Raw genomic sequence first — 11,774 nt, 5'->3', positions numbered from 1 at the left:
ATATACCTAAATATTTTTCTTCTTATTATTCTAAAATCTCCAACATAACATCAACTTTTGATAAAATTTCATCAAATAAAAATTTATATAAAAAGACAATCTATTTCAAATCTCAACAAAAAATTAACACTGATCAAAATCGTTGAGATTATTATAACTTGAACTGTACCAACAATTTATTTTAATCAAAGAAAATTAAAATTTAAAAATAATTTATATAAATATCATTTCATACGCTATAATGAAAAATAATGTACAAAATTTCCAGTCGAAATTCGACGTGTTACACACTAGTTCTTCTATTAAAAGATATTTGCAGTGGAAAGTAGGAATTGATTTTCCTTATTATTAAAACATTGTGTTGCATTCTCTCACTCAAGTTATTGCTTTTATACATATAAATATAAAAAGTAAATATATTAAAAAACTTTTGGGATACGCCACTGATAGCATCAATAAAACCTGTCATTTTAGTCTTACAAAACACTATCAAATAAAATGCACTAACGCAATATTCCTCGTTGTTTGGCATGAAATTCACGTAGAACAGGTACAGTTTAGCGGACATTAATAACAAAATATTTGATTTTCCACAGCAACTACATTTTGGAATTCTTCATGCTCCAATCTTCCCACGCAGGAATAATTGACTGCAAATAATTCTAGTCTCTAAACATACAAAACTTAGTGTAATTGATGTCTGCAATGAAAAATCCTCATCTACTTTCACAAAATTGCTTCAGCAGTCACCGAGATCAAATAATACATTCATTCAGATAATTAGTCAAAAATCCGATCGATTTCTCACTTTTTTTCGGGAATAATAAGATGATCATGCGCTGCCGCCGGGTTCTTTGATTTGTAATGTTGTTCTCGATAGGCTAGCTTCCAGTTCATCTAGCTCATCCATGTCAAGATCATCGTCATCGTCCTCATCCTCGTCGTTATCATCAACATGATTAGAAATATCTTCTGCATTTCGTGCAGTTGATGAAGACGAACTTGGCCCGTCAATAGCAGGACTGTTATCAGTCTGAATATAAGAGAGTCAAAACATCAGTGACTGCCATCAAAATGTACAGGATAACAAGATATATGAAGCTCTACAAACTAATAAGAGCAAAAGCATCATCCTGGCCGGGAAAATATTTCTGCCACTATGATCAGCTCAGAAAGTAGGAAAGATCTCCGTGATACACACTTGTACCTAAATATACAGTATATTGTATGTACCTTTTTACGATCCAAGATTGGACCAGACAACTCTTTGGACGCTTCACATTTGATAAAAAGATGTAAAGAGAACAACCGACAACATTAAGTAGGGTCTTTCACTACTATGAGGTGATTCATATAGACTGTAACTTACTAGAGACCCAAATTATTAATGATTTTTGGAGTATGTTTATTTTTTTCTATGGGTGTGGAAGACTTCTCAAGAGCTATAAGATTCCATGCTGGTTCGACAAACAGCTAGATATAGTTAAGGGGAATCATATCTGATAGGAGAACTTTTTACCGCTTGACAATGCTAAAAACATTTTAATCCTTACGTTGCTTCATGATTTTTGCAATTTCTATCCACTACATTTTTCTCATTTTGAAAACCAGGCAATATTTCAGCGAGAAAGAAACCTATCAGATCTTCAACTAAAAAGATTAGTAGGACAGAGACAACGTACTACATTCTGCGCGACATCTGGTTCCTCTTCTCTCTGGTACTTGTCGTAGGCCTCAGCATCATCAACAAACAAGCTTGCATCTAAGAGGAACAACTCACGGCCACTGGTAAATAAGAAAGCAAATATTAAGAATATACTTTATTATCCAGCAGGCACACGAGGACAAGAATACCAAAACATGAATATGAGAAGTCCCTGCAGAAGAATTACCTCATGCGGTCATTCTTGGCTCTCTCTGCCCTTTGAGCAGCCAATCCAGCTTCTCTCTCATCCACCTTTTTCTTCTTCCATTGCATGAACAAGTCTGTAGTCATAGGAGTACAGGTAGATACTTTTGCACGCTGAAAAAAAAGAAGTACAAAACCTATTAGCACAATAAATTTACATTAGGGGCTCGAAAGTAGTGCAGAGAATAAACTAAAGAGGTAACACAATCCACAGAAATTCTAATCAATTAGAACATATATAACTCCACCAGGCAGAATTTACCTGGTTTTCTATCTCTTCCTCAATGGTAATCTTCTGAGCTTCCTCCTCCAAAAGGGCCTTCATTTGAGATTTTAGAATATATCCAGGTGGAAGTGCATGCCGGTAATGGCATTCTTTAATACCATTAGGGCAAACCCAAAACCAACCATATTGTTTTTTCTCCACTGCCTCCAAAAAGTATTTACATACCTGCAGCAAAGTGAGAAGAGAAACTTAGTGTTTTAATGACAAAGAAAGTTTTTTCATAAAATTCCAAATCGAATCAGGATGCCACTTAATATAATTGCACATAAACATTGTCACCAAGCCAATTCAAATAGACTCGCAATAGCTTATTTTTTGTTTATGAATCATTTTAAGTGGAAAAGAAGCGCAGCTCAGCATGTTTGTCGACTTGTAGTCATTTCTAACAGAATACTAACTCCAGTCCTTACTCATCAAAATGAGGTGTGTGAATTAAATTTGTTATAAACCGAGGCTCTTTGTCAAAGACACCAACAAAAACTTTTTCTATTTACATATATCTAAAGGAAATTCTAAAATTTCCTTAAGCAGTTCAATGAATCCTATAAATTTTGTCTTGTTTCACTATGACATGGTGACAGCCATGATGATCCTCCATTGAGCTTCCAATAAGCATATGCTGTGCCACCAAACAAAAGAAGAGTTTCTACTGTCGTCATTACCAAATATTGTGTGTGGAAGCAACCAAAACAAACATTTTACTCAACACATGATTCAGAATCATTTTACTCGTCCCTTTTTTCTTCTACAATTATGGCTTTGTGCTCACGAGAAGCTTAATGCTAACACCTAGAAAATCCTATGCATCGATTGAGATTTCCAATAAAGGAAAAAGAATAATACTAAAAATCCAGTTGAACAATGTCAATCAGTAACAATTTTAGACAACAAGATAAAAATTTATAGCTAAGCCAACTTAACAGACAAATGCTTACTATATCGGTAGGCTTATTCATGTTGTTGTACTCATTGCTCTTGGAGGCGACAACCTTCTCCAATTTTTCTTGATCCCAATCCTCCATGGTTCCTTGTTCTTTTTGTTTGGTGCAAAGATTAAACATTAAAAAAAATGCATTAGAATTTTTGGGTTAGACTTGAAGATGTTATTCAGAATGGTGATTAGACAGCCAAAGTATCAACCTTCCTCCCGTGTATCACTATAGATGTCTATCTTCTCTCCTTTCCTCTGCACATTCAAGTCATGGGAGAATTTGCACTTAAACCCTTTTGCACATTGCCCCACCTTGAAATGCTCGCATAGTATAGATTTTGGATCAACACCTGAACGGAGCATTATAAAGAGTATAATCTGGTTTTCCAAAGTATCCAAATGACCAAGCAAACATAATACCAAATTATAGGCCAATAAGAAGATTCAAAGAATTCAACATAGCCTCTCACTAACAAACTGGTAAATAAGATTGTAAATATGGATTTAGCCATACGAATTAGAGAGAAATTGACCTAATACATACTCCTAATAATACCTTTCTACATCAATAGATAAAATCTCTGAGAAAAACTCACCAACAGGCACTTTAGGCTGTTTTACAGCAACTTTAAACAACTCACTAAGCTCCTTCTCTCTAGCTTTCTCCTCCTCTTTCTTCTTCTGTACTTTTTTCCCCCATAATTAAAAATAAGAAGAAAAATCAACATGTGAGCAATTCCAATTTGCACACACAATACAAGCAATCATTGATAGCTCAAAACTAGGAAAAACAAAGTAGAATACTACAATTTGACCTGTGCTTGGAGTTTGCTGGGGTCGGGTTTGGGCTGTCCAGACTGCTTGAGAGACTGCACGTACTTCTGTACATTCTTAGATTTGTTCTTGTTCTTCAATCCGAAAGTTTTGTCCTCGACCACCTTCTGCTTCTTCGCTATTTCCGCTTTCGATTGCTTGGGAGGCATTTTTCCCCTCTTTTATTTCTGCTTGACGATTAATTTCGCTTCGATAGACAGCTAGAATGCAGATGACTGGATTTCCTATGTTGGAGAGCAGCTGTTGGGCGTGGAAGAAATTCGAGCGGTAGGTCGACGGCGGCCGGCGGCGGAGGAACACTGTGAGTGTGGTTGTTTTGGGCGTAATGTGGAAACTGGAGGTCCAGTCTAATAAACTCTCTTAGTCCAATAATAACCGGATTTTGCTCCATCCCACTTTTGGGTTTTGGCCCATGTCCTTGTTGTTCACAAACAATTAAAAAGGGTAATTTTAAAGCCCCCTATTAAAAATAATAATATAAATAACTATAATTTTACTATTATACCCTTATAGCTTATTTAAAATTTATAATAAATCAAAGTTTATAAAAATTAATTTGAAAGAAGAATAATGCATACAATCTCTTAACAGATAAATCACGTATAGCTCCATCTTGATTCTAATATTAAAAATACTTATAAATAACCCTAATAACTCCATCAGTATAGCCCACAACTCAAAAAATTTAATTAAACACGTCAGAGAATAGATGCAGAGAGGCAAACACAGAGAACCAGGAAGGAGATCGTGCGAGTATGTTTTCTTATAAGTCTAGCTTTTTGGCACTCATGTTATTTGTGTAACTGTGTTTCTACGACTTTAATTGATCTGTTTATATGATGTGATTATTGGGTTTACAAGAAAATTATCCAACCATTTAAATATGGTGTCATTCCAAAACCACAGTGGCGCTAATTTCCTTGAGCTTCGCCACAATCTTCTCCGCCTTCTCATTGGTAACCCCCTTCTTTACCACGACTGGCGTTTTTTCCACGAAATCTGTCTGTCCTAAATCGGTGAAAGACCTGATCAGAGCGAACGAGCAAGGGAGCTGGAGGGGATTTTTGAAATTATTGAGGACATTGTACTGTCGGATTTGATGTTTTGCTTAGATTCAATATGTACAGGAAGAATAAAATGAAGCAGAGGTTAGATGAAACAAAATATCGTTGATGAAGAAATGAAAAAGAGAAGACGAAGCGGTGCTGATTTACATGTTGTTTGAGTTGGCTATGAAAAGTTATTTAGGGGTTACAAATATTTTGAGATTGTATACGCAATCTTTTTTGAAATCTATAAGGATATAATAGTAAAATTACAATTTTTTTATTATTTTTTAAAATAAGGGGCTATAGTGAAAAAATTTGGGGCTATGTTTAAAATTACCCATTAAAAATTGTGAGTGAATAAAATGGTCCACCATGTCAAATAGAGAAGAAGCCCTCACTTAAAAGTAGGGTTAATAATAGAATTGTGAGTGAATAAAGAGGTTCACCGTATCATATAAAGTTTTCAAAAACAAAAAGGAATTAATTTTGGGGTTATTGCCCCTAAATACCTAAACTATGACCAAGTTCTAGTTTATAATACTACCTTTAGATTCTTCCCCACAATACCTTACCTTTCAAATTCTTCTGAAATCTCCCATGTCCAAATTATGGATATTCGAAAAATTACCCCATTATAAAAATTATTGCACTTGGACCCCTAAAACCTTTGTTTAAAGACATTGTATACCTAAAAGTAAGCTTGAATGGTATATCGGCTGGAAACTTTCCTCGTGCCTGATAGATTACCTGGTAATCTGGGTCTGGACTGTGAGACAATGCCACGTACTTTCAAGCAAAAAAAACAGTTTAAAAGATCCTTGTTGAAAATGGTATCAGAGCGGGTTTTTATAAAGGAATTATATTATTTTTAATTTATTTTATGATTAACCCATATGGGAGGAGACTCCATTTAAATTTATGGATCCGGACGAGTGTCCGAGATGTGTACGATACAGGAATTCTCTCCAAAATCTGGAGGAAGAAACCAGTCGTCTATTAGGCGATCTTACATGGAACAATCGAGTCCTCGTTACCAACTTACGACGAGGAGGAGATATCGAGCTTATTCGCGAGATTATCGCGAGTATCCAGTTCTACCATGAGAACCTCATGAGATTCGCCGCAACCAGAACGGCGATAGAACGAACCAGAGACGAGGCCCATCAGTCACACGATTGATGGAACCAAAAAACAAGGCGGGGGTAGCTTATCCAAGCTACCATAAAATCGAGCCAGACTCTTCCGACAATGTCAACTTGCGGGAGATTCAAAAGACGGTGGAGTATTACGGCAACAAGCTGTATGAGCTACCAATGGAGATGAGCAAAATATCACTCAAACAAGAGGAAATCCTAACCCTCTTGCGTGATATCCAGAAGAAGGTGGAGGAGATCGAAAGGCGAAAACCATGTTCCGGAAAAATTCGAAATCAATGGTCCAAAGACCCAACGTATCCATCTCTATTTGATGCAACACCCAAGGAGTTGCAGCCGAAGGACATAATCCGAATCATGAAAGGCAAATTTCATGAATAGCCTTGACAGAATCGGATTAGAAGATCTACAGGAGTTAGCAGAATCTTTTGCTAACCTCAATATGGTTGATCTAAAGATGAACCAAGGAGATGAGGTGCCCAAAACCGAACCTCAAGAAGGAGAACCGTCAAAGAAGGGACCAGCTCAAGAAGATACAAGCCAGTTCCAATGGACCAGACGACGGAGGCCTCGGATGCAGGATACTCTTGTAGGAAAGGTCACCTTAGAACCCATCCATCCATATGGATTGATTCTCAACCTCAACGAAGCCAGTTTCAAAGAATGGGAGGGTCTCATCGACGAATGGGCTTCATCATTAAAAGTCGTGATTGCCACAATAGATTACGACAAAAAAGAATTTGCCAGAATCTTCGAAGCCAGCTTGGCAGGAATGGCAAAATAATACTGGGACAAAATTGAGGTCTCGGCAAGGGAGGAGATGTTTAGTAGCACGTCAATTTACGAAATCATTGAGGTGACTACTAAACAAATTAAAATCCATTTCTTGGGAATGTGTTTTTTCGAAGGATCCGCAGAAGAAAAGCGCAAGAAATATCAACAGGCACTTTACAATCTAAGATTGATGGTGCTAGAGCCCAAAGCTCTCGATGAATTTCTGCGCCTGTACACCCTATATGTTCATATGGGGGTGGTTGATAATCAGAAAGCCATGGACCTCTTTTTCCCAAAGTTTCCAAGTCCATGGAGGGAGATGCTCATCAATGAGTATGTTTCACCAGGAGGATATCCACTTGATAGCGCTTCAAGAAGGATGTCTTATGTCCACAAGAAGCTGTCCGAATGGTGCCAGAAGGCAGCGGACCAGAGGAATCTCAAGAGATTGAGGAGACTCAATAAGAAATCCCCATTGATGTGCAACAACATTGATCTTCCAACAGAGATTGGTGCTGAATTACTATATCAAAGGAGGAGCCGAAAGAAACATAGGTACCAACCCTATGAAAGAAAGTCTAGAAGAAGTTCTTGGAAGCCAAGAACTATGTGGACCAGACAGAAGGCACGCTCCTACAAATCAGGCCAACGGAGCGGACCATCAAGAAACCGATTCTCAAATCAAAAGAGAATCCCGGCGAGAAAAACTTTCAGGCGTACTCAGGCCAAAGCAAATGAAAGTTTCAAGGATTGTAACTGCTGGTCGTGCGGTGCAAAGGGGCATATCTCTACCAATTGCCCCGACAACGAGAAGAAAGGGATAAAACGATTCGAATCCACACAGGATATCGAAGATGCTATTTTTTTTCTAGAATTTGATACCCGTGTATCAATTTGAAGATATATCCTCTGATGAGAGCATATATGAGCAAGAAGAAGTCTTTAGTTCTGAAGATTCGGAGATGACTGATGGATCAACCGGAGACGAGTCAGACTAAAGAAGAACACGAGGTACACCACACCCAGAAAGAGGATCAGAATGGTTTTTCTAGTCATTTTCTGATTCCACAAGAGGAGGTGGTGAAAAAACTCGTGAAAAAACTCAAGAAGGAAACCGGAGAGGTACAGACATACCAAGGGTTTTCCAATGGGAGATTGAATCGAGTTTTATATAGCTTGATTCCATCCAAAAGGAAGCATCATGTCTATTTTGGCGTGCTTCCAATTGAGATTACAAGTAATCAGGTGGAAATCCAGCTGGTTCCAGCCGAAGATATAAGGCAGGATCTTAAGAAAATGAAGCCAGAAGTCGCAAGTACGATGAAATGGATTCATATTGGAGCAATTCAGTTGGTAATCAAATCTTCCCTCTTCCCAGGGACAGACCAACCAATTGACGTCGCACTCTGCGACAAAAGGATCAGAGATGCCAGAGAATCAGTTCTTGGAGCTTTTTCGGGCAATCTCTATGCCAAGAAGATTATAACCGAGTTCTACCCACAAATCGCTTATAATCTGCAGGATTCATCCTTTAGCCGAGCCCTGACTCTCTATCAGGACTACAAGAAGAAGGAACTTATGACGGGAGGAAATAGGCCATACTCACTGACTTATCAAGTCTCGTATGCCTTATCAAATTCCCATCACACGGAGTTATTTCTGGGAAAAGAATTTATTGAAATTCCAGAAATATTCAAGGAGGTAGCCAAGGCAGTCAATCCAAACCGAGTGGAGATTCCTCAGATCGGAGAAATCAACATCGATATTGGAGACAAGCAGGTGTTTAGCCATACCCAGAGTCTCAGATTGGGAGCACCAAGGTTATCATTCCAAGGAAATAGGCTATCTTCAGGGCCTATAACAAGAAGCTTCTCTCATTCGTATGAGAGAAGGGCGATCCAGGAAACACCAGCTCCGGACATGAGAATCAAGCTCAAATGTCCCGAAGGATGGAGACAAGTTTCCACAAAATTTGATACAACAAGCAGGGAAAACAAGTTTCCTTGTAGTTCGTTGTATTATTTGGCGAATCCAGGAGACAACCGATACATCGAAACTCTTGAAGTCGGAGGTTTTGAAATCCAAACCGAAGGCCAAGCCGGACAAGAAGCGGATGTCCTGATCTTAGGACGAGATTTCCTTGACAAATATAAACCATGGTCATGGAAATCAGGAGGAATGGAGATTACAATTGGACGCCAAAGAGTGATGATCCAATGACAAGTCCATTCTCGATATACATCTTTGTAGGGATGTTATACGAGAAATACAAAGCACAATATTTTGCTGCTTATGTGGATTCAGGAGCAGAGATCTGTACAGCAAAACGAGGAGTCTTTCCAGCAGAAGTTGAAGAAGAACTACCTCGAATTGCAGGAAGGGATTTCTCCAAAAAGATATTGCTTCTATCAAAGGGAGTAAAACAAACGGAAATATTGATCGGCGGAGCAGGACAGACACCTTGGTACAAGGTCAAGACTCCACCAATTTATTTCCATGATACCGGAGCAGATATATTATTCGGAAATAATTTTCTGCAAAGCTTCAAGCGGTATATACAAGACAATGAATCCAGGAGGCTAGTGTTCACAACCAATTGTGATCACAAGATCATTGTGCAAAGGCTCAATGGAGCTTTTCATCGCTCAATGCCAATAAAATTCCGCAACAAGCGTGGTGATGATGGCAGACTCCGGAGACCCCAAATGAAGGATCAAAGGAGATTCGGTGAAGTTTTGCTCAAATGCAGAACTGAGGGATTCCCAGATCTCTCCGAGGAAGAAACTCAAATCCTCAAAGTATCCCTGATATCACACAAGGATATCAAGGAAGAAGAACAGGTGTCTATTGCCGACGTCAAAAGAAGAATCCAGAAGTGTTACCACGAGGATCCTTTGGCATGGTGGGACAAGAACCAGCTCAGAGCAACCTTGAAAGTTAAAACTGGAAAGGAGCATGAGTTCGTTAGATTCAGACCTATCCTGATGAACCCTCGAGATCAACAGGATATGATGAGTATACTCAAGGAACACCTTGATTTAAAACTAATCGAAGAAGGAAGATCACCCTACAATAGTCCGGGATTTCTGGTGAGAAATCATGGGGAGATCAAGCGAGGAAAACCAAGATTAGTCATTAATTATAAAGGGATTAATGACATTATTGAGTTTGATGGATACTTCATCCCAAGTAGAGAACACCTCATCAACTGCATCAGAAGTGCAAGGGTATTCTCAAAGTTCGATTGCAAATCAGGTTTCTACCAGATTCGCATGGAGGAAGGGAGTAAGAAGTTTACAGCCTTCTCAACTCCACAAGGACATTATGTCTGGAATGTCATGCCAATGGGGCTAGCCAACGCGCCTCAGATATTCCAAAGAAAGATGGATAATCTCTTCAAGGATTATTCTTCGTTTATGTTTGTTTATATTGATGATATTCTCATTGCATCAAAAAACATTCATGAACATGTCAGGCATCTGGAGATCTTTGCGGATGTATGCCAACAAGAAGGACTAGTGTTGTCTGAAAAGAAGGCAGTCATAGCCACCCAGAAGATGGAGTTTCTGGGAATTGAGATCGATGAATCTGGAATCATTCTACAAGATCATATTGTGGAAAAGGTCCAAAATTTCCCGGAGGATCTCATTGAAAAGAAGCAGCTCCAAAGTTTTCTTGGAGTGGTTAACTTTGTAGGAATGTTTATCAAAAATCTTGCAGAATACCGGAAAGTCTTCAGTCCGTTACTGAAGAAAGATGTTCCATTCATATGGAAAGAGGAGCATCGGGAGGGTATGAAGAAGTTAAAAGAGATTTGCAAAAATCTCTCGAAGCTTTCAATACCACAAGACGAGGATGACTTGGTCCTCTACACTGACGCGAGTGATTTCTGGTGGGCAGCTGTACTTACCAAGATCACCCCTTTTGGAGAAGAACCTTGCAGATATTGTAGTGGCCTTTTCTCCGACAACGAAGTTGTGCGATGGCACATCAACGAGAAGGAATTCTTTGCAATTTCCTAACAAGGGATGGAGCTCCCTGAGGTGGAGGCCATCGAGGCAAAACAGGCGCAGCTCTTTGAAAGTTTAGAGTTGCTACAACAAGAATGGCAAAAGTGTGTTCTACACACCAAACAAGCAGGAAAGATACAAGCGGCTGATGAAGCTCAAGTATCTAACCAAATCGATGCATGCTTCATGAAGATGTTCAATCTTCAAGAAGTAATCAACAAGCCGCTCTTGCGCGTTATCCGAGATAATCGGATTAAAGCAATGCTTTCCGTACATGGCGGATTACCTGTAGCAGGGGATTCAAGTACCCCTAGCCCAAGTCCTGAGGCGATGGTTTCACAGCCGGACCCTCGAGGAAAAGATGTTGTTAAGGGGTCACACCCTGAATCAACATGTCAACCCTCCACCTCTGGGGTAAAAGAGGAAGAGATCAATCTTAGGCCTATGACAGGCCAAGTTAAGGTTGATACTGATTTTATTGATATTTCTCCTTCTTGGCAGATGTATCAAGACAGGTGGGAGAAACTCCTCACAAGAAAGGGCATTAATCCGGGAAATTGCCGGGTTGATGTTGCAGGAAAATATCCTCGAGTTTGGACAACCCCAGGAGCCAATCCAAACGACGTCAAGGAATGGTATGAGTTCGGGGCGTTAGCCTCAGTTTATACCACCTCTCCAGCCTTCACCGAGATCAAGGGTCTACCCAAATGGATCCAGAAAACGGTGTTTGATGCATGGGAGAACAATGAGTCCCTCAAACGGGGAGATGTTCTGGAATTGTACTTTTTCAGTGCAGCACCGGAGCCAGTTGGAAAATGAATCCGTGA

The 11,774-nt window shown here is 39.2% G+C and overlaps 1 protein-coding gene across 2 annotated transcripts; it reads right to left on the bottom strand.

Moving 5' to 3' along the window:
• Nucleotides 1-536: 536 nt before the first annotated feature.
• Nucleotides 537-4,378, bottom strand: LOC130997650 (zinc finger CCCH domain-containing protein 11-like). 2 transcript variants are annotated; one of them, XM_057923043.1, is made up of 8 exons: nt 3,942-4,378; nt 3,723-3,807; nt 3,336-3,476; nt 3,131-3,228; nt 2,172-2,360; nt 1,893-2,023; nt 1,683-1,785; nt 537-1,033 (listed from the first exon to the last, which is right to left on the bottom strand). In XM_057923043.1, the coding sequence occupies exons 1-8, from the start codon at nt 4,107-4,109 to the stop codon at nt 833-835; spliced, it is 1,116 nt and encodes a 371-aa protein (XP_057779026.1). In that variant the 5' UTR covers nt 4,110-4,378; the 3' UTR covers nt 537-832. The 2 variants fall into 2 exon arrangements, with proteins under 2 accessions (XP_057779026.1, XP_057779027.1); XM_057923044.1 differs by having other exon boundaries at nt 1,686-1,785.
• Between the last annotated feature and the right edge of the window lie 7,396 nt (nt 4,379-11,774).

This window comes from Salvia miltiorrhiza, chromosome 8 (genome assembly GCF_028751815.1).
Source record: "Salvia miltiorrhiza cultivar Shanhuang (shh) chromosome 8, IMPLAD_Smil_shh, whole genome shotgun sequence".
Lineage (NCBI taxonomy): Eukaryota > Viridiplantae > Streptophyta > Magnoliopsida > Lamiales > Lamiaceae > Salvia > Salvia miltiorrhiza.
The sequence above is the reverse complement of the archived record's forward strand: the minus strand, read 5'-3'. Positions and strand labels throughout refer to the sequence as shown.

Coding starts and splice junctions, on each gene's coding strand:
- LOC130997650 (XM_057923043.1), bottom strand. CDS start 4,109: ATGCCTCCCAAGCAATCGAAAGCGGAAATAGCGAAGAAGCAGAAGGTG. Junction 3,477..3,722: donor ACAGCCTAAAGTGCCTGTTG/GTGAGTTTTTCT, acceptor TGCTCCGTTCAG/GTGTTGATCCAAAATCTATA. Junction 2,024..2,171: donor AGGAAGAGATAGAAAACCAG/GTAAATTCTGCC, acceptor CTTTTTTTTCAG/CGTGCAAAAGTATCTACCTG.